We start from the raw sequence: 25,970 nt of genomic DNA on the forward strand, positions 1-25,970 counted from the left end.
ACATTTTTGAACAAGAATTAGGAACAATAGATTGTAATTGTCCCTCTTAAGCAGATCCAGCACTGTGAGGGGGGTGGTCAGCCCGCCAAAGGCTTACTACGGTCTTTACCCATGCAAAGGTTTGAAAAAGAAGAAAAAATCACAACATTAAAGTTTGAACCCTGATTATGCTTGTCGGTATTGGCCAATTTGAGGGTTAGGAGAGTGGTCCAGCCTGAGACCGCAGTCTCTGAACCGTTTGTTGCCCTCTGTTGCTCTGTGTCCGCCACCTGAAGAACAAACAGACTAGGGAGGAAGGAACAGGCTCTCCAATGTGAAGAGGGCAAATGCCTGGGACCAACCAGCCATCTGACTCACCAATTCCAGCGTATCTTCCTCTGATTCTTTATTATCAAATGAGACTCTCACAGACATAGACCTATCATAGAGTTGCACAATCTCTCGCTCCATTCCATATGCCACCCACATTGGTTGCCTCTGCTCAGCAGCCCAGCAACCCTGAGATGCACCTCTCACTTAGGCCTAAGGGTAGATATACTGAGATTTGCACACAATCTGTAGCCAAGTTCATAGGGGCACCTGCTTCAATAAGGAGATATTCTAATAATCCTTTTGTACTCTCCTCGGGCTGAAGCTGTGAGTCTAGTGATGAGTCATATAGTATACAGTCTTATAGTATACAGCAGGTTGATGGTAACCATCCAATCACAACTCTTACAGCATCAAGAATACTGAGAGGCAGGAGAAAGAGAAGCCCACACAATCTACCAATAAAGAGACTGAGTTATAGATCATCAAGTTTTTCATTTTTTTCCTTCAGTACAGATTATCTTCTAAAAGTGGACACTGTAGATTTGCTTAATACTCAGATTTTTAAAATTATTTTTTTGTAAATACACAATGTATGCAAAACTTTGAATAAATACTCAGAAATGATTCTTACCTAAAAGAGAATGAAAGCAAGCACTCTAGCTATTTTGATTAACCCAGTAACAGACATATATTGAACAATGATGGAAAATAAAGCATTTTAGTCACCTGGTTTGCAGATATCTACTAGACTATAGATAACCTATGTAACAATTGTGTTCTGAAATTTCCCAGGAAAGAAATTAAATAAACGAGACCTAGCTTCTTAATGCCATGCTCAGGTTCCTCCCAAATAAATAGAATATTCTGGAAATCCCTAGATAATAAACAGATCAGAAGAAATGGAGATACAGAACTTTAACCATAAACTTTGCTAAATGGAAACACATTATAATTACAACAGTAAACATCTGTTGACTAATCATTCTACTTCCTTAGGGTCTGCTTTAATACTTTTTGCATATTTGAATTTAAAACGGCATTGTTTTCATAAGTCATTATACTGGGCCTCTAATATTATAGTAATTCTGTTTGTTGATTTCCATTTCTCTGAAGAGTAGGCCTCATCCCCACTAGTATTCCCCACTATATTACTGGGAAAAGACATTAGGTTGCTAGAAGCATGTTTAATCAATAATAGCCTAATGAAATCACATGCTGCTGTCTTCACAGAATGCAGCTGAAGAGTAATTAAGCATGTTTATGTTGGAGTGTGAGTATCTATTTCAATGCTTGTTTTGTTTGTCTCCCATTTTCCTTCATACAGATTTTTAAAAGCATTGCCTCTGATGAGACTGTCCAAGGGCAAGGAAGTCGCCGGCTGATCAGCTTTTCTCTCTCAGGTATGTTTTACTCACCTGAAGGCCTTGAGAGAAGAATAAGAATGTCAACCAAAGTCAGGAGGCCCACTTCAATTTGACTCTTAACCTAAAAGTTACTCAACCTCTCTGTGCCTCAATTTCTCCATCTGTAAAACAAAAATTAAAAATATCTGCTTCATTCCCCTTGCCCTCATGAGGATATTGGAGAATTCAATAAATAATAAATGCAAAAGCACTTTCAGATGATGAGAAGAGAAGCTACTATTCTTTTCCTCCTTTTACAAGTAGCAGTAATTGAGAGTTTTTATGAAGTGGAAGTAAGAAAAGCCTGAGGAAAGAAGCTGCTAGCAGACCCTTTGTCTAAATAAAATCTCAATTAAGCCCAACTGGTAAAAGACAAAACCTCAGTTGCTCAAAAATATCCATTCATGGAAAAATCAATATAAGCCATATAAAGTCTATAATAGTATTTAATTAACAGTTAAGAGTAATTTAGTTTTTTGTTGTTTTTGTTTTTGTTTTTTGTTTGTTTGTTTGTTTGTTTTAATAATGTATGTTAACAATGGGGAAACTGTGTAAAGGGTATTGGTACCGTGCTAAGGGTCTGGCTGCCTGCCATTTAAAAAAGTTAAAAATCGAGAGACAGGTTGGTGGAAAGAAAAGCAAGTTTATTCAGAATGCTGGCCTTCTGGGAGGATGATGGACCCCTGTCCAAAGGGCATCTCCCCATTCCTAGACTAGTTAGGAGGTTTTGTAGGTACACAAGAAGAAGAACAAAGGAAAGGGGGAGGTGGTCAGGCAGGTCTGAGGGCTGGCATTTCTTCCTGGGGTTTGGTCTGTTTTTGTTTTGTTTTGTTTTTAATTAAAGTTTATTGGGGTGACAATTGTTAGTAAAGTTACGTAGATTTCGGGTTTTCAATTCTGTATTACATCATCTATAAATCCCATTGTGTGTTCACCACTCAGAGTCAGTTTTAAGATAATGTTATCTCTGGACTCCGTACTGGACCACCATGGCCTGGGGCTTTATGCATCACCAGTAAAAACTGCAAGGGTGTTGCAAATTGGATTCCAGTGTCTGAGCACTTGAGGATTAAGAAATTATTCTTAGGATTCTGTTGAATCCCTTTTTTTTTTTTTTTTAATTTTTGAAAAAGGTTTAATGAGAAACAAAGAACTAATAGGTATAAACCAACTAGATTGTGGTGGGTGAGGGGACATGTGTAGTGAGATGTATTTCAAGTATACATTTTGTTGAGAATAACACAAGCTACAGCACAGAAACGTGAAACAGGGACTAGGAAGCAATTCTACATGGCTAAAGAAGGTTTAAAACAAAGATTAAATGGATTAATGAGGAACGTGTAGACTTAGGAAAGGGAACAAAATAGAGTTCTTAAGTTATTCATTGAGGGGAGAAACAAAGAGAAAACAGCTGAATATCAGGGTGGATCAAACTGCAAACTAGCTAAGTCTAACTACAAGTGGCTAGATAGCAAGCTGTAAGGTGAATCAAACTGCAAAATAGCTAAATCTTACTATGGTATTGATTATCTGAGTTTCAACCTTACAGTATTGTACTATCTTTGCAACTCTTCTGTCAATCTAAAATAATTTCAATATTAAAAGTATGGAGATAAATTGAGCTGCTCTGGCTAAAATGCTGTACAAAGTTCAGAGCCTCCCCACATTCAAGTTCACCCTAAGTGGTCTTTGGCATAAAGTTCTTGGACTCTGGTGAGTACAGTTTGAGAAACTATTGCCTTAGTTTGTTGTCAAACCAACAAATGTTGTAGGCTATAAATGTCAGAAGTCTGAGATCACACTCATGCACTGTCCTTGGAAAATGGACAGTCAACTGGGGCTTTTCATGTTTCAGTGAGCCCCAGTAAAGCAAATGTGTGTCTAAAAATCCATTGATAAGAACTTATAGCAAGGTTGCAGGATACAAGGTTAATATACAAAAAGTCAATCACTTTTCTATATACCAGCAATGAACAAGTGGAATTTGAAATTAAAAACACAATACCATTTACATTAACATCTCAAAAATGAAGTGATTAGGTATACATCTAAAAAATATGTATAAGATCTATATCAGGAAAACTACAAACTCTGATGTATGAAATCAATGCACTAAATAAATGGAAAGATAGTTCATGTTCATGGATAGCGAGACACAGCATTGTAAAGATGTCAGTTCTTTTCAACTGAATGTATAGAATCAATGCAATCTCCATCAAAACCCCAGCAAGTCATTTTTTTTTTGAATATTGACGAACCTTCTAAAATTTATATAAAAAGGCAAAAGACCCAGAACAACCAACACAATATTGAAGGAGAAGATCAATGTTGGAGGACTGACACTATCCAACTTCAAAACTTACTATAAAGCTATAGTTCAAGACAGTGTGGTATTGGTGAAAGTCTTATTATATTATCTTGTGATCACATTCTTTGGAATTTACCCAAAGGGTTTGAAAACTTAAGTCCATAAAAGACCTACACACAAATGTTTATAGCAACTTTATTCATAACTGCTAAAACTTGGTAGCAATCAAGATTCCTTTAGTAGGTAAATGGATAAATATTATCTCATACATCCAGATAATGGACTATTATTCAGTGCTAAAAAATAAATGAGCTATCAGGCCATGGAATGCATATTGCAAAGTGAAAAAAAACAAAAAGCCAATCTGAAAAGGCTACATACTGTATGATTTCAACTATATCATATTCTGAAATAGGTAAAACTATGGAGACAGTATAAAGATCAGTGATAGCTAGGGACTGGGAAAAGAGAGATGAATAAGCAGAGCACAGAGGATTTTTAGGGCTGTGAAAATACTCTGTGTGATACTGTAATGATGAATACATGTCATTATGTATTCATGAAAACCCATAGAATGTATAACATCAAGAGTGAACTCTAATTTAAACTATGGACTTTGAGAAGAGAAGTAAAATATTTATCACTCATCTGTGATTATGATGTGTCAATGTAGGTTTATCAATTGTAACAAATATACCACTGTGGTAGGGGATGTTGATAATGGGGGAGGCTATGCATGTGTGGGGCAGAAGGTATATAGAATATTTCTGTACTTCCCCTTAAGGAGGAAGTGTGCTGTGAATCTACAACTGCTCTAAAAAAAAATAATAAAACCAAAAAAACAACTTAATTTGCAAGACACATTAGCATGGGTGTGTCTAGGTTTAAAAAAAGTGAAGAAGCAGCTCAATACTTTTGTATTATTGGGGCAAAAAGATAACAATGCCTGATTTGCTATTCTTTTTTTAATTAAATTTATTGGGGTGACAATTGTTAGTAAAATTACATAGGTTTCAAGTGTAAAATTCTGTATTACATCATCCATATTTCACATTATATGCTCACTATCCAGAGTCAGTTCTCCTTCCATCACTGTATATTTTATCCCTTTTACCCTCATTTACCACACCCCTCCCCCCTTACCCTCTGGTAACCACTAAACTATTGTCTGTATCTTACAGGTTTTGTTTCTTTGTTTGTCTTGTTCCTTTGTTGCTTTCAGTTTTATATACCACATATCAGTGAAATCATATGGTTCTCGACTTTTTCTGTCTGATTTATTTTGCTTAGCATAATAATCTCATCCATGTTGTCACAAATGGCACTGTTCATCTTTTCTTATGACCGAATAGTATTCCATTGTGTATATGTACCACATCTTCTTTATCCATTCATCTATCGAAGGATACTTTGGTTGTTTCCATGTATTCTTATGTTCCTATTGAAATGCCTGAGAAGTAACAATTATTTCTACAAACCTTCAGAAATAATAGAAACTAAGAAAACTACCTGCTAGAAATGAAGAGGAATTTTTACTAACCAAAGTTCAGTGAAATTCTGAAGTGTAAGAGTAATGTGATTGTGGGGACAGAGCCAGGAGTGCAGTTTCCAGGCTCTTGGCCTCGTGTGGAAAGGTGCTGGCTCAGGTAGTAAATGGCCATCAACTGTGATTGGATGGCCATCAGCTGTGGCTAGTTGGCTGTCAGCTGTAACCAGTGAGCCATTGGCTACTAATATAACTGCTGTGGCTACGCTAGCAGAAAAATGGGGGCTAGCAAGAAGATGGTGGCTGGCAAGAACTGATTGCAGTTAGCATGGCAGAGTGCAGTTAGCAAGGGGTTGGTTGGTTGGCAGAGAAGCGGACGGCAGGTTGCGGATCGTGTGGCTTCTGCTTCCTGTGTCTCCAATCCAACCGCCAGCGAGAATATAGTAGTATGAACCCCCTATCTATGGCTCCATGGGTGTTCCTTTTTGGCCTCACCATGTCCTGCATTCTTATGTGGGGAGCAGGAGCAGAGACCCCACAGGCCGCCCTGCATGACAGTGATACAGGATAGATATCATGGGACTGGGGAAGAAAATGAAGTTTCTATTAATTGGTTCCCATTTTTACTCTGCCATACAGACATGGGCTCACAAACGGAGCAGAGGAAAGAAAACCACCCCACCCCAATTTGGTTCAAAAACTACCTTATATGACCTATGATTCAGTCCTTGGACTTCTCTTTTCTATCTATGCTTAACTTCCTTGATGATGAAATCTTGGTGCATGGCTTTCAGTACCATCTACATCCTGAAGATTCCAAAATTTAAATCACCAGCTTGGCTCTCTATCCTAAATTCCATCTGCCTGTTTGATATCTAATATCTAGTATCTACTTGGTTATTTAATAGGAATATCAAATTTACGTGCTCTAAAACTTAATTCTTGATCTTCCCCAAATGAATTCTTCTTCCAGTGATCTCCTTCTCAATTACCAGAAACTTCATGTTTCTAGTTTCTTAGGTCAAAAATCTTGGAATCTTCCTGTCACCTCACTCTTACCATGCATCCAATTCAGTAGCAAAGCCTGTTGGCTCTGTCTTCAAAATAGACACAGAATTCATTGCTTCTCATAACCTCCACTTTTAGCTCTTTCATCCAAGCCAATAAGATGTTTTGTGTGGATTATTCAGAGGTCAGGAGAAAAGGAGGAACCGGAAAAGGTGACTGAAGCAGTGAAACAGGAAGAAGACCAAGCAAAGGTTTCGGTTTGAAAATCAAACAAAGTCTATCAAGGAGGAAGCAGCATTCAGCTGTATCAAGTACTGCTGATAATCATCAAGTAAAAAGATGAGAATCGACCTTCTGATTTACCAGGTGGAGGTCCTTGAACAGTTTCAAAGGTGGGGAAGAAAGCCAAATCCCAGTGTATTCTTAGAAAATGGGAGGAGTTAAATTTAGACAACAACTATAGAAAACTGGCAAAGCTTAAAATTGTGTGCCAGCTGACAAGAGAGACATATTTTAGGGTCCAGCTTGAGTATCACAAAGCACAGTGGAGAAGGGCAGATTTGAATCTGAGAGGCAGGAAATACATTGGTAAGTGACATCCTACCCAGTAGAATAAAAAGTCTTAAGGAAAGAAACTTTTCAATTTTAATTCTCTGCACTGCAGAGCTGTCTCAGAACAAAGTTGTGGGGACAGAATCCCAGAGAGCAGTGTCGTGCAGGGGATCCAGCCGACTACGCCATATGTCGTGCGGGGCGTCCGGCGGGGTCTCTCGTCCCATTCCCCACATAAGAACGCAGGACATGGTGAGGCCAAAAAGGAACACCCACGGAGCCATAGGTAGGGGAGTCATACCACTATACTCTCACTGGCAGCTGGGTTGGAGACACAGGAACCAGGAGCAACACAATTCTCAACCCTCACTGTGCCGCTTGCAGACTCAGCCACCATCTTCTTGCTAGCTCCCCCTTTTTTTTTGCTACTAGCCTAGCCACGGCAGTTATATTCATGGCTAATGGCTCACTGGTTACAGCTGACGGCCAACTAGCCACAGCTGATGGCCATTTGATCACAGTCGATGGCCATTTATTACCTGAGCCAGCACCTTTCTATGTGAGGCCGAGAGCCTGGAAACTGCTTTTTGGGGCTCTGTCCCCACAGCAGTTTCCAGGCTCTCGGCCTCACGTGGAAAGATGCTGGCAATTAAATGTGACTAGAGATGTAAAGTTAGTGTAGTAGATGGCCATCAGCTGTAACTAGTTGGCCATCATCTGTTACCAGTTAGCCATTGGCCACTAATATAACTGCCGTGGCTATGCTAGGGGTTTGGTTGGTTTGTTGGTTGGGTGGCAGAGAAGCAGACCACAGATTGTGGCTCCTGCTTCCTGTGTCTCCCACCCAGCTACCAGCAAAAAAACAGTGGTATGACTCCCCTATCCATGGATCCGTTGGTGTTCCTTTTTGGCCTCACCATATCCTGCTTGTGCAGGGAGTGGGAACTGAGGCCCTGCATTACAAAAGTACAGCAAATCAGTACAGTTGAGCAGTTTTCCAAACTTCCTGGTGACAATTTCCTGAATCTTTGTTAAAAATACAGATTTTCATGGACCTCCCCTAAAGATTCTAATTCAGTGAGTCTGAGGTAGAGCCCCAGGTAACTTGTATTTTTGACAAGAGTGCTGAGTGATTCAGATCACTGGGCTAGTTTGGAGGCACTGGTTGAGGAAGTATTTTCCTCAGTATTCAAGTGATAACTGCTTTTGTTTCTCAGTGTGATGTGTGTGTGTGTGTGTGTGTGTGTGTCTGTGTGAGATACACACACACAACGTAATTTTTGTTAAACTCTTGTTTTCAGTTGACAAATATATATTCAAAAGTTCAGTTAATTATAAACAAATACTTTTTGTTTTTAAAGTTACCTTGTTAAGTGATCAGGATTGTTTCTTTTTTTTTTTTTTTTTTTTTTTTTGCTCAGTGTGGGGACAGAGTCCCAGAGAGCAGTTTCCAGGCTCTCGGCCTCACATGGAAGGGTGCTGGCTCTGGTGGTAGACAGCTGTCAGCTCTAACCAGTTAGCCAATTAGCCCCTGATATAACTGCCATGGCTGCGCAGGTGAGTCGAGTCGGGAGTCGGGAGTCGAGTAGGGAGTCGGTCGGTTGGCAGGTAGAAAAGCAGACAGCAGGTCGCACATCGTGTGGCTCCAGCCTCCAGTGAGACTATAGCGCTATGACTCCCCTACCTATGGCTCCGTGGATGTTCTTTTTTGGCCTAGCGGCATTCTGCATTCTTATGTGGGGAGTGGGAGCTGAGACCCCGCAGGCCGCCTCGCAGGACACTCAATATGATCTTTTTTTTTTTTAATTCAAGTTTATTGAGGTGGCAATTGTTAGTAAAGTTACATACATTTCAGGTGTACAATTCTGTATTACATCATCTAAAAATCACATTTTGTGTTCACCACCCAGACTCAGTTCTCCTTCCATTACCATATTTGATCCCCTTTACCCTCATCTCCCACGCCCCAACCCCCTTACTCTCTGGTAACCACTAAACTATTGTCTGTGTCTATGAGTTTTTGTTTCTCATTTGTTTATCTTGTTCTTTTGTTGTTTTTGGTTCATATACCGCATATTACTGAAATCATACAGTTCTCTGCTTTTTCTGACTTATTTCACTTAGCATTATACTCTCAAGATCTTCCATGTTGTCACAAATGGTCCTATTGCATCTTTTCTTACTGCCGAATAGTATTCCATTGTGTATATATACCACAACTTCTTTATCCATTCATCTATCGAAGGACATTTTGGTTGTTTCCATGTCTCGGCCACCATACATAAAGCTGCAATGAACATTGGAGCACACTTGTCTTTACAGATAAATGTTTTCAGATTTTTTGGGTAGATACCCAGGAGAGGGATTGCTGGGTCATATGGTAATTCTATACATAATTTTTTGAGGAACCTCCATACTGCCTTCCATGGCGGCTGCACCAGTCTGCATTCCCACCAACAATGTATGAGGGTTCGTTTTTCTCCACAGCCTCTCCAATACTTGTTACTATTTGTCTTGTTGATGATAGCCATTCTAACTGGGGTGAGGTGATATCTCATTGTGGTTTTTATTTGCATTTCTCTGATGATTAGTGATGTTGAGCATTTTTTCATATGTCTGTTTGCCATTTGTATGTCCTCTTTGGAGAAAGGTCTCTTCAGGTCCTCTGCCCATTTTTCAATGGGGTAATGTATTTTTGTTGTTGGTGTTGTTGAGTTGCAAGAGTTCCTTGTATATTTTGGATATTAGCCCCTTATCAGAGGCACTGTTTGCAAAAATCTTCTCCCATTCAATTGGTTGCCTCTTTATTTTGTTGATGGTTTCTTTTGCTGTGCCGAAGCTTTTAAGTTTGATATACTCCCATACATTGATTTCAGCTTTTACTTCCCTTGCCTTTGGAGTCAAATTCATAAAATGCTCTTTGAACCCAAGGTCCCTAAGATACCTAAGTTTTCTTCTATGCAGTTTATTGGCTCAGATCTTATTAAGTCTTTGATCTATTTTGGGTTAATTTTGGTACATGGTGACAGATAGCAGTTCAGTTTCATTCTTTTGCACGTGGCTTTCCAATTCTGCCAGCACCATTTATTGAAGAGGCTGTCATTTCTCCATTGTATGTTTTTGGCTCTTGGTCAAGAATTTTCTGTCAATATTTGTGTGGTTTTATTTCTCGGTTCTAAATTCTATTCCATTGGTCTATGTGTCTGTTTTTCTGCCAATACCATGCTGTTTTGATTATTGTAGCCCTGTAGTACAAGCTGAAGTCAGGGAGTGTGATACCTCCAGCATTGCTCTTTTTTCTATAGATTGCTTTGGCTATTCGGGGTCTTTTGTTGTTCCAAACAAATCTGATGATTTTTTGTTGTATTTTTTTTAAAAATGCCATTGGGATTTTAATGGGGATTGCATTAAATCTGTATATTGCTTTGGGTAATATGGCCATTTTAACTATGTTGATTCTTCCAATCCATGAGCATGGAATGAATTTCCATTTCTTTGTGTCTTCTTCAATTTCTTTAAAAATCTCTTATAGTTTTCAGCATATAAGTCTTTCACTTATAAGGGTAAGTTTATTCCTAGGTATTTTATTCTTTTTGCTGCAATTACAAAAGGAATTGTTTTTTTTTTTTAAATTTCATTTTCTGAGATTTCATTGTTAGTATATAGGAATGCAATGAAGTTTTGTACCTTGATTTTTCAGCTGGCAACTCTACTGTATTCGTTGATCATTTCTAATAGCTTTTTGGTGCAGTCTTTAAGGTTTTCTATATATGTAGCATCATGTCATTTGCAAAGAGTGACAATTTAACTTCTTCATTCCCCATTTGGATGCCTTTTATTTCTTTCTTTTGCCTGATTGCTCTGGCAAGGACCTCCAACACTATGTTGAAAAGCAGAGGTGATAGGGGATGGCCCTGTCGTGTTCCTGAACGTAGAGCAAAGGGCTTCAGTTTTTCACCATTAATTATAAGATTAGCTGAGGGTTTGTCATATATGGCTTTTATTATGTTAAGGTATTTTCTTTCTATGCCTATTTTATTAAGTGTTTTAATCATAATTGGATGTTGCATCTAGTCAAAGGCTTTTTCTGCATCAATTGATACAATCATATGATTTTTGTCCTTTATTTTGTTTATGTGATGTATCACATTGATGGATTTGCATATGTTGAACCATCCTTTTGCCCCTGGGATGAACCCCACTTGGTCATGATGAATAATCTTTTTAATGCATTGTTGCATTCAATTTGCTAGAATTTTGTTTAGGATTTTTGTGTCTTTATTCATGAGAGACATTGGTCTGTAGTTTCCCTTTTTGTGTTGTCCTTACCAGGTTTTGGTATCATGGTAATGTTGGCCTCATAAAATAGTTAGTCTCATCTTCAATGAGGAGTACTGTCTCATCTTCAATGTTTTTGGAAGAGTTTGAGCAGGTATTAGATCCTCTTTGAAGGTTTGGTACAATTCACTAGTGAAGCCATCTAGTCCCGGACTTTTGCTTTTGGGAAGATTTCAGATGACTGATTCAGTTTCGTTACTGGTGATAGGTCTGTTTAGATTTTCCAGTTCTTCATGGTTCAGCCTAGGAAGGCTATATGTTTCTAAGAACTTGTCCATTTTTTCTAGGTTATTGAATTTGGTGGCATATAGTCCTTCAAAGTATTCTTGGATGATCCTTTGTATTTCTGTGGCATCCGTGATAACTTCCCCTTTTTCATTTCTGTTTTTGTTTAAAACTGTCTTCTCTTTTTTGTATCTTAGTTAGTCTAGACAAAGATTTGTCAATGTTATTAATCTTTTCAAAGAACCAGCACTTTGTCACATTATTTTTTCCTATTGTCTTTTTGTCCTCTATTTCATTTAGTTCTGCTCTGATTTTTATTATTTCCTTTTTTCTGCTGACCTTGGGTTTAACTTCTTCTTTTTTTTCTAGTTCTTTAAAGTGTAACATGAGGTTATTTATTTGGGATTTTTCTTGTTTCTTGAGATAGGCCTGTAATGATATAAATTTCCCTCTTAAAACTGCTTTCGCTGCATCCCCAAAATTTTGGTAGGATGTATTTTCATTGTCATTTGTTTCTATGTATCTTTTGATGTCTCCTCTAATTTCTTCTTTGATCCAGTCATTCTTTAAAAATATGTTGTTTAGTCTCCATGTATTTGTGTTTTTTCCTGCTTTCTTTTTACAGTTGACATCCAATTTCAAAGCCTTGTGATCAGAGAATATTCTTGGTATGATTTCAGTCTTCTTAAATTTGCTGAGGTTAGTTTTATGTCCCAATAATAGGTCTATCCTTGAGAATGTTCCATGTAAACTAGAAAAAAATATGTAGTCTGATGTTTTAGGATGAAGTGGTCTATAAATGTCAATTATGTCCATTTCATCTAATGTGTCATTTAGGGCTGCTATTTTGTTATTTATTTTCTGTTTGGATGATCTATCCATAGCTGTCAATGATATATTTAGGTCCCCTAGTATAATTGTGTTTTGGTCAATTTCTCTCTTTAGTTCTGTTAGTAATTGCTTGGTATATTTCGGTGCTCCCTGATTGGGGGCATAAATATTGATGACTGTTATGTCTTCTTTTTGTACAGTCCCCTTACCATTATGAAATGTCCATCTGTGTCTCTTATTACCTCTTTCACCCTGAAGTTTGTTTCATCTGATATCAGTATGGATATACCTGATTTTCTCTGGATACCATTTGCTTGGAGTGTCAATTTCCACCCTTTGACTTTGAGTCTATGCTTGTCCTTGTAGCTGAGATGTGTCTCTTGGAGACAGCATATGGTTGGGTTTAGTTTTTTGATTCAATCTGCTACTCTGTGCCTTTTTATTGGTGAGTTCAGTCCATTTACTGTTAGGATGATTATTGATATGTGACGATTTCCTATCATTCTGTCTTTAGTTTTCTTGTAAGACTGTGTCGCCATTGTTTCTTTGCCTTTTTGTTATTGTCTATTATTTCTGTGTGGTGGTATTCTATCATTTTTGCCTCTGTTTCATCTTTAATTACAGTATATATTTCAGTTCTGGATTTCTTTTGAGCGGTTACCATTAAGTTTATGTAAAAGAAAGTGTGATATTTAGCGTATTCCATTTTCTTCAGCATGCTTACATTCCCATGTTCCAGTTCAGGCATTTACTCTCTCCCTTTTTATGTTTTGGTTGCCAGAAATTGTCCCTGTTGATGGTGGTCGAATAGCCTTCTTTAGTATTTCTTGTAGTGCAGGTCATGTATTAGAAAATTCCCTCAGCTTCTGAATGTCTGGAAAGGTCTTTATTCCTCCTTCATATCTAAAGGATATCTTTGCCGGGTATATTATTCTTGGCTCATAATTTCTCTCTTTCAATAGTTTGAATATTTGTTTCCGTTCCCTCCTGGCTTGTATAGTTTCTGCTGGGAAATCAGATGATAATCTAATGGGCTTTGCTTTGTAGGTTACCGTCTTCTTTTCCCTGGCTGCCTTGAGGATTCTTTCTTTGTCGTTGATTTTTGACAGTTTCAGTACAATTTGCCTTGGAGAAGGCCTATTGGGTTTGAGATAATTAGGTGTTCTATTTGCTTCTTGGATTCGAGAATCCAGCTCTTTCCACAAGTTTGGGAAGTTCTCTTTTAGTATTTGTTTGAATAAACTCTCTGTTCCCTTCTCCCTTTCTTCCCCTTCTGGTATGCCCATTATTCTTATATTGCTCTTTCTGATGAAGTCAGAAAGTTCTTGTAGAGTTTTTTCATTTCTTTTAAGTCTCAATTCTCTCTTCTTCCATCCGTGTCATTTCCAGGTTTCTATCTTTGATGTCACTGATACTTTCCTCCATCTGGTCAACTCTACCACCTAAACTGGCTATTTCATTCTTAATTTCTTCTATTGAGTTCTTAATCTCCAGAAATTCCATTTCGTTCTTTTAAAATTTCAATCTCTTTGGTAAAATGCTCATGTTGTTCTTTGATTTTGTTTCTGAGTTCATTAAACTGCCTTTCTGTGTTTGCTTGCATATCATTGAGTTTTTTCAGAACTGCAATCTTGAATTCTCTGTCATTTAAGTCACATATTTCCATATCTTTAAGTTCATTTTCTGAAGACTTTTCATTTTCTTTCTGAGCTGTCTTGATGCCTTGGTTATTCATGGCAGTTAATGATTTATTATTTCTCTTCCTAGACATCTATAGGTGGGGTTCTGCAACAGGTTGATAGGAAGATGTCTTTCTTTTGTTTTCCATTAAGTTTTGGTAGAGTGTTTTATTTTCTCTCTGACTGCAGCCTTTTGTTCTCTCTCACACTGTAGTGTTATGCTTTCTCTGCAGTATTCCAGCTTCTCACACAGTAGGGAGATTCCCTGGAAGGCGGGCTTCTCCTCTGTTAACAGTTCGCCTAGGTCATAGGGTGCCACATCCGTGTGTGGATGCAGAGAGATTTTGAAGTTCCAAAGCTCTTCCTGCACCAGATTCAGAGCCCGTGTGTTTCAGCAGTTCTGTTTACTCCTACAGGGATCAGCCCAGATAGGTGGGAACAGGGGCGGGATGGGTTGTGAGAGATGGCCCAGAGCAATGGCAGCGACCACCACCACAGCCGGTTCTGCTTCCACAGCTCCCTCCCCTTTGCCGGAACTAATTGGGCTGCGAATCTGTGTCTGCGGACCACAGTTCTGAGAGCTGCAAGTATTCTGTTCTTTTAATCTGACACTGCTACTGTTCCACTTCTAGCACTGGGTTGGTGGGAGCGGGCTGAGCTCTGGGAGGGTAGGGAGGGGGTGGCTAGTCTCATTGCCTAAGGCTTCTGTTCTCTGTGGCAGTGAGGCTTTAAACCACCATTTTCAGCCTTCTTCCCTCAGTCTTTGCTTCAAGGTCTCTGCCGTGAGCGTTGGTTTTACCCGTGTTATATGCTTTCCCCCTCAGCCCTGTAGGCCATAAGCGAAGCCCTCGCAGTCCGAGTTCTTCCCTCTCCCGCAGCCACGGTAGTTCCGGAATGCAGCGAGCTTGGAGCACTGAGCTATGTCTGCATCCTGCGCCCGTGCAGCTCTGTCTCCACACTTCTCCCTTCCATCCTCCCCTGCTGGCGCAATTTGTCCACCTTTACGTGAATTCAGTAGTGAGCTTCTTCATCTTGCCTGTCTGCTATGCATGGTGTCCTTTGTGGAGTTATGGTTGTTCAATTTATTGTAAATTTCAGGGGAGATTTCCAGAGGCTCACCTCACACCACCATTTTGATTACGTCAATTGGGTCATTTCTATAGCTCTTCAATGTATAATTTTTCTTACACTTATTTCAAGGCAAAATTGCCAGCAATTAAATGTGACTGGAGATGTAAAGTTAGCAGCTAAAGAAGCAAGCCTGCAGTGGTCATGGAAGTCTAATAATATATACAGAGGGTGCCAAAAAAAATGTATGCACAAGTCAAAAAAGAAAAAAATACTGTATTAAAATTGTAATATCCAATATATACCAATAACGAAAGAGGAATACAAGTCATATTTGACTTCTGTTCATACAAGAGGTGCTTAAAGTGGTTACCATTAACATAATTTTAATACAGTTTTTTTCCTTTCTTAAAATGTGTATACATTTTTTTGGCACCCCTGGTATATACTATATAAATTTTTTTTTCACATATATATTATATATGTTTATATATATATACACACACACACAAACACACACACACACATATATATATAGTGTTGATTCACTATGTCCATCTAGGAAAAAAGAATAAATACTGCTTAAAGTATCCTAATAAATTTAATTCCTCAAAGAAAGACAAGATAAAAAGATCAGCAAATCTATAACTAAGAAAACCTACAAAGTATCAAAAACTTGACTAGAAGTGCCAATTATCTCTAAGTGGAAAAACAAAGATAAGAATTGCAATAGTAGCTAGTTAGATGCCCCAGCTAACTAAAGAGGACAAATACTAGGACTCCACAATCTATTCTTGGATAAATAGCAATCATTTTGACTTGAAGATTGTGTAGAGAAAATATTCTACCTTTTAAAAAAAGTTGAAGGACATAACACTCAAGAGACGAAATAATTTATTGACAGATATCTATTGAAGAGAAGTAAAGCATTTACCACTCCTCTGCTTGTACTCTCAATAAAATATAGGAAAGATTACCTATTAGATTTACCTATTAAGTAAATCTAAGATGAGGAAAATAAGGTAGTTCTTTGTAGCTGGCAAAAATAAAAACTTAGAAAGCCAAGTGTATTTGTTTCCAATTGCTGATGTAACAAATTACTACAAAGTTAATGACTTAACACAGATGTATTTGTGCAGTTCTGGAACTCAGAAGTCCAAAATGAACCTTAAGGAACTAAAATCAAGGTGTCAGCAGGAATGGTTCCTTCCTGGGGTCTCCAGAGATGAATTCATTCCTTTTCTCTTTCAGGTTCTAGAGTTTGCATACATTTTGTAACTCATGACTGCATCACTCCAATCTCTGCTTCATTGTCACATCAATTTTTCCTCTCTTTGCCCTTTCTGCCTCCATTTTAGGACTCTTACTTTTTCATTGGGTCCACCTGGATAATCCAGAATAATCTCCTTATCTCAGTCAAGACTTAACTACATCTGCAAAGTCCCTTTTAATATATGATGTAAGGTGACATATACACAGGTTCCAGGGACTAGGTTGTCCCTTTGGTGGTGGGGGGTGCGTTTTTCTGCTTATCATAATCAAGGAGAAATTTACAGTAATTCTAAAAGGTACAATCATAGAATTAAAAGTGAGTTTTAGAAAGCAGTGAAAAACACAATCACCACTATAGAATTACAATCAGTGATCTGGTAGACTGACTTGAGAGTCTCTCCCAGAATGCATAGATAAAGGGCAAAATACAAAGGATGAGGGGGAAAAGATGTATGACACATACAGCACCAACACATACATAATTGGTATTTTTGATGAAGAGATCAGAACAGACTGAATGGAAACAATAGTAGGAGAAAATTTCTTGAGCTGAAGATAATTTTGAATATTCAAATTAGACTATCAGGTACTAAGAAAAAATCTATATAGAGATTATATATACAGTATAGTCTCAACTATGCAAAGAAAAATACTGGAATATAATAAGAAAAATGTCTGGTAATGGTTGTCACTCAATGGTTCAATTTGAAATAATCTTAAATTTCTGTGTGTTTCTTTTCCTTCTGTACTTAAAAATGGTATAATAATGTGCATTATGTTCAATGGTATAAAAATGTGCATTATGTTTATCATTAGAACAGAAAACTAATACAGGCAAAAATAGGAGGAAATTATTCTCTCATTAATGTATTATTTACTTTTGGAAAAATCATAAAACTCTATGTGTTCTTATAGAAATCCATTCCAACAATTTTATAGTTAAAGAAATTGGGACCTGAAAGAGTTAAATCAGTTTCATCAAGTTGCAAAGTTCAATAGAGAGTGTTCCAGAATTAAATCGGTGTATACTGACTCCCTGTCCAGTGCACTTTTAATTATACTCCTTGTTGCAGCAGTTTTCAAACACTTTTACTCCATGAAACAGATATTTTAATAAGATCCAAATTGAACTTAACTGTGTAAGCCTTTATAAAGAAAAGTATAAAAGTTTACTTGAAGGACAAGAAAGAAGACCTGAAAAAATGAAGAAACATATGTTCTTGAATGAGAAGTATTATAAAGTTACCAATTCTTCCAAAATTAATCTATAAATGCAATGCAATTCCAATTAAAATCCCAATTTTTTTGGAGGAGGATTTGTTTTTGTAAGATTAATCTGGTAAAATGTGTGGGTAATAAATTGAAATATCATCTATTGAAAAAAACGAGAACAATAAAGACTGACTAAATTTATCAGGGATCAAACATAGGATACAGACATGTTGATGGGGATATAGACAAGTTGTTTGGTAGAACAGAATACAGTATTAAAAAAAAGACTCATTTATACTTGAGAATTCTACCTATGCCAATGTTGACATTTTTATTAAAAGGTAATATAACATATTGGTTAAAAGCACAGATTGAGAATCAAAGAGACAGATTGAAATTTCGTTTCTGATATTTACCAGTTCTGACAACCTCATCAAGTTACTTAACTCATAAGCTTCCACTTTCTTTTCCTCAAATTAGGAATGTAATATCTCTCTTATAGAATTTATGGTTAGAATTAAATCAGATAATGTATTTTAAGGTCATTGAATGATTCCAAGAATTTAATAACCAGCCAAGAAACAGTCAGTGGCAGTGGTAGACCTGATGGAGGTGATGGCAGTCATATTATTAATATTTTTATGATGAATAAATCCATATGCCTGTTACACTCTGGGTAGGGTCCCTAACACCACCACAGATTTGATTATTCACTGGAACTCAGCATATAATCATACTCATGGCTATGATTTATTACATTGAAAGGCTACAAAGCAAAATAACCAAAGGGAAACAGTTCCTGGGGTGAAGTCTGAAGGAAATCAGGGGCTAGCTTCCATGGGTCGTCTCCTAGTGGTCACACAGAATGTGCTTGTTTACCCCAGTAACAAGTTGTGACAATACATATGAAATGTTACATACCAGGGAAGCTCATTACACACTCAGTGCCAAGGTTTTCAGTGGGGGCTGGTCACATAGGCACCTCTGCCTAGCAAGTATTGAAAAATTCCAGACTGCTAGAAGGAAAGCAAGTGTTTAGCATAAACTACATTGTTTACACACATTATTTGAAATGAGGGAACACTCACAGTTTACACACACAATTCTGAAGTGAGGGAACCCTTCAGAAATCCAAGTTCCCAGACACTAGCCAACCTTATAAATAGGCCTTCTAAGGAGAGAAATTTCAGGCTGCTGTGTTCACTCTTCTGCACATACTCCTGTGAGTTTTGCAAATTTCTGTGGTGCTTATTGTACTTTCTATCCTTTTTCCCCTCATGGCAGTTATAATACAAGACAGTAAAAATAATTTCATTATGGAAATAACCTTGAATCAACTCAAAATAAATTTTAAGTACATTTACGTGGAAACTTCTGTACTTTTTCTTTAGTAAAAAACTAGTCAAACACCTCACAACTTATACTATGTTTGGGAATCAATTCAATGTATCTTTACCTAAATTTCTTTCACTTATATATAAATGGGAATAATTTTTTGGGGGGATACTTCAATAATAGAAAAACCTTTTTATTATGTCTTTGACTCATAAATATATTTCCAAGAAATATAAAATTGTTTTGAATTATTCCAGAATAATTATAAACCATTATCACAAATGATCTTTATTCTCTCTGTGTGTGTGTCTCTCTCCAGCATAAAATTGTATAGGATCCAACAATTTCAATGAACTGGAACAGTCCAGTTTTCAAAGTTTTGCCCTCCCTGACAGCATGGTTATTCAAAATTCTCCTCACTGATATGCACTTATCTCCATGGAGGCCATGTCTTCTTTTTTCATTCTTCTACTGTCCATGTTCTTTGCTTTTTTAACCCTCCTCTTTCTCTTTATTTCTTCTAATTCTCTCTTATTCAGTGAAGACCATATTTACTTTGAGACTACAACCCTTGTTTTTCTTATGTCTCCACTTTACAGAGGAATTTCCACCTAGATCCATCAGATTTTCAAAGTTGGATTTCCTCCATCAGTGTCCACCCAAGTTTTCTGAGGTGACTCTCAGACCCTCACTCAAACCCATGATCTTAGCCTGCCTGAAGAATGCTGAAGTCCAGTCCAGTAAGGACCAATGGTCCTCTCTTGAAAAGCATAATGCCAGTTGTACTGATTTATTACAAAGATTTCTCACCAAAATTATTTAATACATGCCAGTGAATGTTCCATATAGTGGGTTCATGATTAAAATGAGGTGGAAATAGTCTAAAGATTGAAAGCTTTTTCCATGTTTTAGATGGACTTTTCTCCTTGTGAAAGGCCTGATAGGATTTTCAACCTCACTAAAACACATTTAAATTAAAATGTCTTTTATTTTATAGATTTCCAGGCCATGGGGTTGAAGAAAGGGATGTTTTTCAACCCAGATCCTTACCTGAAGATTTCCATTCAGCCTGGGAAGCACAGCATCTTCCCTGCCCTCCCACACCATGGACAGGAGAGGAGATCTAAGATCATAGGCAACACAGTGAACCCCATCTGGCAGGCTGAGGTGAGTGCCGTGGTCTCAGAGAAGAAGCTTACGTAACCAAGTGAAATGGCTGAGCATGAAGCAGCTCGTGTGCTGTCCCTACTTCCTTGGAGCCCCAAACTCTGCTGATAAGTTCATGGCTGTCTTGGTCTTAGAAGGGAGCCATGTTCTCTATGGGTTGCAACTCTCAGGGTTCTTGATAGAGTCACTCAAAGCAGTACCAGGAAACCATTCACTGCAGGGGCACTCAATAGCCATATAGTAGTAGCCTCTTCATTTGTTTCTAAACCTGTGCCTGAAAGTGGGACAGCCTTTTGTTCTGCCTTCGTGTGGAAGAAGGAGGAAATATGTTTTGATCTGAGCGTTCTCACTCTTTTCATGTATGTGGTCTTTAAGCAAATGTGCTATGTTTTAAATGTGTTCCTCTGGACTAGTGCCAGAGATTCTAAAACTGTCAGCTTCCTGGGACAGATAAATCAATAACCCTAAAATAACCTGGGGCTTACATATTGCTTGATTTAAATAGACATGAAGCTTAATTGTTCATCCCACTGTCCTGGTTTGCACAGTGCTAGGCAACTTGCTAGAGTTTTGAATAGTTTGTTTTATCAATGAAGGCCCTTCTCCACTCCTAAATGTGTCTTCTCCATCAACTGGAGCTAAAAAGTTTTCTCAGCGAAGCCATGTGTCAGTCTCAGCCTCACAGTGACTAAGTCCTTTTCTAGAGAGCAAGTAAGAAGTTGTCACAACCACTTTGGCTGCCTAATTTGCTCTCTTTAGCTTGAGGGTATCACCTGAAAACTGTGTAAGGAGCAGGGAGGCTTGGGACATGGGCATGGCAACAATCTAATGTGTAAAAGTGCAGCTTTGCAAACACACAAATCGTGGTTCCAATCTCAGAATGGCCAGTCACTAGTTGTGTAACTTGGAATGTCAGTTTGTGGACGGTAAACTCTCCAAGTCTTAGTATATTTAAAATGTCTTTATTTTTACTTCACTCTTGAATGAAAATTTAGTATGTGTAAACTCTAGGTTAAATGTTATTTTCTCCTCATCACTTTGAACTATAACTGGACACAAAATACAAATTTTCCAAACTGTGATCTACCTAACAGGAGTCTACCACATGATACCCCTCTCCCCACACACATGTCCACACACGCCAGAGGAGGTGCCATAGTCAGATATGGAGACACTGCATTCTATCTTGCAAATTCATGATTCACATTTCTGTCACCTGATGATAAAAACAAACAAAACGAAACAAACAAAAAAGTTTCCGCTGTTTAACTCAAGCTCTTTTTTCTCTTGGAACTCTCAACATCACATAGAAATCAGTTTGGAAGATGCTACAGTATACTAGCTTTCAACAAATAACTCGTATGCTTATTCAGAAAGTACCTTCATGCTGCTGTTACTTACCCTAATTTAGATTGTGTTATGTTTCTATTGTTATGTAACAAATTACCACAAATTTAGCAACTTAAAATAGCAGTCATTCATTATCTCTCAGTCCTATAGGTCAGGAGTCTGGGCACAGCCTAACTGAGTTAGCTGAAGGTCTCAGAGGCTGAAACCAAGGTGTTGGCTAAGCTTTGTTCTCATCTACATCATTTACAAAATCACTCAGGTTGTTGGCAGAATTCAGATCCTTGCTTGTTGTCTGGAGGCCACTTTCAGCTCCTAGATGCTGCTCCCTGGTACTTGCCACATGGCCCTTTCCATCATCAAAGCCGGTGGTGGAGAATCTCCCTTGTATCAAATCTGTCTCCCACTTTCCATCTCTCTGACTTCACAAATGCCCCAGCCTTTTTAAAAAGCTCATCTAATTAGGTCAGGCTCACCTCCTTTTTGGTTCCTTGATTAGTAACCTTTTTGTCCATTGATTAGTAACCTAATCCTGGAAGGGACATCCATTATATGAGGGCATTACATGGGCTTCGCCACAAGGAAGTGGGGATCTCAAGGAGGCACCTCAGACTCCTCCCTGCCACGATTAATTATTCTTCAGCGGCAGCTTGTGTAGGTGAACATATCCCACTCACAAATGAAGAATTTCATTTTTCTTTCATATCAGAAAAATCCATCACTATAATATAATGCTCAGATTTTCTGACAGAACACTAACTCGTGTGGCTCAGGCACTGAAGGTTCAGTCTAGTGTTCACAGAAGATTATATTATAGTTCACTCATTACCTTGGATTGTAATCTACTTTTGTAGCATCAATATCTGATATGGAGTTGGATTATCTCAGGAAGTAGCCATTCACTCCCTCATTTATCACTGTGCTCAGTACATGTCATGTGTGGTTTCTGTGTGCACAGAGCTTTATTAAAGCAAATATTACACGTTAACCACAAAAAAATAAATATGATAAGAATTATAGAGGAGATATTGAAGTTGAACTAAGAACAGCTGTCTCTGTTGGTAGTTTCCAAAGTCAGAAAAGTCTTTACAGAAGAAATTTCATTTAGATGGGTTTTTTTAAAGGTGAGTGGGAGTTTGGCATGACAAGGAAGTTGGGAAAGAACAGCTTCTAGGAAAATAGTAAGTCCATGAAAATATGAGAAAGAAAATGAGGCCTTCAGGGAACAATTGTGACAAGTCAAAGTAGAAAGGTTGGCAGCAGCCAGACATGTCACTAGGAACTTTAAGTTTAATCCTGTAAGTGAGAAGAAGTCAGAGGGAGTTATGGAACAGAATGAAATGATTATATCTGTGTTTCTGAGGCATAACTTTACTGCCAACTGTAAGAGAAAAGCTGAAGACAAGGAGACCAGTTAGGAGGTTATTACATGGGCAAGTGATGACAAGGGCCATACCTAGACTAATGGCAACAGAATAGACAAGGAGAGAATGATCGTAGAGTGAGTAAGAGTTTAGACTCACTGACTGATTAGCTATGGGTTTCTGGAGGTAAGAAAGACAATTAGGATTGAGCAAGGTATACAGATGAGGAACTACACCAATGAAGGTGACAATTTGCCAACAAGGTATTTGCAGATAGTGAAACTGGAAGAACAGTTTTTTTTTTTTTTTTCTTTTCTGTTAGGGCTAATATGAAGTAGACACAGAAAGTTTAGCTGAGATGCTTATGATTACAGAAAAATTTTGGTCTTGCTTGTTTTCAGTATAGTAATCTAATCCCATTTCATCTTTTTAGGTGAATTGTCTCTAGAAGGAAAAATTAGAGATACAGATATAGATGTAGATAAAGATATGGATATATTAATAGATACAGATAAAAATATACATATAATACATATATGTGTATAATACATATACTTTCATATTTTATGACACAAATATTACATGTTTATAGACACACACACATGCAGACCTTGCTTCCCACTTTGGTTAGCTACAAATAAATCTGGGCCTAACTTTGCTATAGCAGTGTCTGTAAATAAAATCAATAATATTCTATTCTGTGCTTGAGGATTCTCAAATCTTGATATACAGGTGATAGAGGACCAGTCAATATCCAGTTCATTCGTTTTTATGCATAAGAAGAAACATAAACCTTTCATATATCACAAATTTGTAAGAGCAGCCTTTACTATTCAAAGCAGCTATATTTCCCATAGTTACAAGCTCATGTCTCAACAGGATTGTCACTAACACTTCTTTCTTAGGCTAGAGGCAAGTTACATACATACTGCTTAGTAGGACAGGTCTTCTCCTATGCCCAGACTCCAAGGGCACCACTTCTAAATAATAAACCCTGTAATATTGCTTGTGAAAGAAAACCATTCCTTCAATTATTACTCTACTAACGGAGTTATTTTTCTATTATTATTCTTGACTTTAGGCAAAACTATCTTTGAGTGCCATTTTAAAACTAAAGAATAGAATAAATGAATAAACCAAACAGAAACAGATTCATAGGTAGAGAATAAACTTATGGTTGTCAGAAGGGAGGGGGTTTAGGGAGCTGGGTGAAGGGATTAGGAAGTACCAATTGGTAGTTACAAAATAGTCACAAGGATGTAAAACCCAGTATGGGGAATACAATCATAATGTAAAAGCTATGTACTATGTCAGATGGGTACTGGATTTATTGGGGTAAATTATTCACTTCATGAATTATATAAATGCCTAACCACTGTGCTGTACACCTGAAACTAATATAATATAATGTTGAATGTCAATTATAATTATATATATTTATACATAATTATATATATATATACATATACATATATGTATATGTATATATATATTCACAGGACATAAAATATAGCATAGGAAATATAGTCAATGGTATTGAAATAGCTATGTATGATGTCAGAGGATAGTAGACTTGTTGGGGTGATCACTTTGTGAGCAGTGTAAATGTCTAATCATTATATTGTTTTGTACACCTGAAACTAAAAACAAAAACAAACAAACAAACAAAAGAAACTCAATGGAAAGTGCCACCTAAATTAAAACTCACATACCATGCAAGGTTCTAAGGAAGAGTAGCTGCAATTTGCGTGATCCACTTACTTCTTTCCTGCTTTCCGCTTCCTTGGAGAACTTTTGCACAGGAAGCACCAAACCTAGTCCATTTAACTTTCATTAGTAGTAAATAATAGTGTTGGCTGAATAGTATGAGGCAGCCTCTTGTGAACAGAGCTAATGTCTTATTTACCCCCTTAACTCTGACTGCAAGAGAGGAGAGGCAAAGCTAGATGCCCACTCTAACTGTAGCTCATAATTTATTTCACATAACAATTAGGACCACTCTTAACCCCATATCACCAGGCACCTAATCTTGGCTTCTAGTTGGTATTCCTGCCTTATTCCTGAATATCCTCCCATTTCTTCAAACACAACATGACCTGAACCAAGTTAACCATTCATATCATTTTTTTTTGTTTTTTTATTTAATGGGGTGACAATTGTTAGTAAAATTACATAAATTTCAGGTGTACAACTCTGTATTACATCATCTATAAATCATATTGTGTGTTCCCCACCCAGAGTCAGTTCTCCTTCCATCACCACATATTTGATCCCCTTTACCCTCATCTCCCACCCCTATCCCCCTTACCCTCTTTTTTGCAGTTGATATCCAATTTCAAAGCCTTGTGATCAGAGAATATGTTTGGTATGATTTCAATCTTAAATTTGCTGAGGCTGATTTTATGTCCCAATATATGGTCTATCCTTGAGAATATTCCATGTACACTAGAAAAAAATGTATAGTCTGATGTTTTAGGACGAAGTGCTCTATAAATGTCAATTATGTCCATTTCATCTAATGTACCTTTTGGGGCTGCTATTTCGTTATTTATTTTCTGTTTGGATGATGTATCCATAGCTGTCAATGATGTATTTAAGTCCCATAGTACAATTGTATTTGGTCAATTTCTCTTTTTGGTTCTGTTAGTAGTTGCTTGGTATATTTCGGTGCTCCCTGATTGGGGGCATAAATATTGATGACTGTTATGTCTTCTTGTTGTATAGTCCCCTTTACCATATGAAATGTCCATCTTTGTCTCTTGTTCCCTTTTTCACCCTGAAGTCTGTTTCATCTGATGTCAGTATGCCTACACCTGATTTTCTCTGGATACCATTTGCTTGGAGTGTCAATTTCCACCCTTTCACTTGAAGTCTATGCTTGTCCTTGTAGCTGAGATGTGTCTCTTGGAGACAGCATATGGTTGGGTTTAGATTTTTGATCCAATCTGTTACTCTGTGCCTTTTTATTGGTGAGTTCAGTTCATTTACATTTAAGGTGATTATTGATATGTGAGGATTTCCTGTCATTCTATCTTTAGTTTTCTGGTAAGGCTGTGTCTCCAT

The 25,970-nt window shown here is 37.6% G+C and overlaps 1 protein-coding gene across 4 annotated transcripts in view; it reads left to right on the forward strand.

The window, feature by feature from the left end:
* HECW1 (HECT, C2 and WW domain containing E3 ubiquitin protein ligase 1) overlaps window positions 1–25,970 on the forward strand; it is a 548,017-nt gene that overhangs the window by 372,729 nt on the left and 149,318 nt on the right. For all 4 annotated transcript variants that reach the window (XM_033088739.1, XM_033088737.1, XM_033088738.1 and 1 more), the window contains 2 exons: window positions 1,637–1,712; window positions 20,027–20,196. In XM_033088739.1, the coding sequence (XP_032944630.1) occupies window positions 1,637–1,712; window positions 20,027–20,196 (246 nt within the window). The remainder of the gene's footprint in view (window positions 1–1,636; window positions 1,713–20,026; window positions 20,197–25,970) is intronic.

The sequence above is a fragment of the Rhinolophus ferrumequinum genome, chromosome 20 (genome assembly GCF_004115265.2).
Source record: "Rhinolophus ferrumequinum isolate MPI-CBG mRhiFer1 chromosome 20, mRhiFer1_v1.p, whole genome shotgun sequence".
Classification (NCBI taxonomy): domain Eukaryota; kingdom Metazoa; phylum Chordata; class Mammalia; order Chiroptera; family Rhinolophidae; genus Rhinolophus; species Rhinolophus ferrumequinum.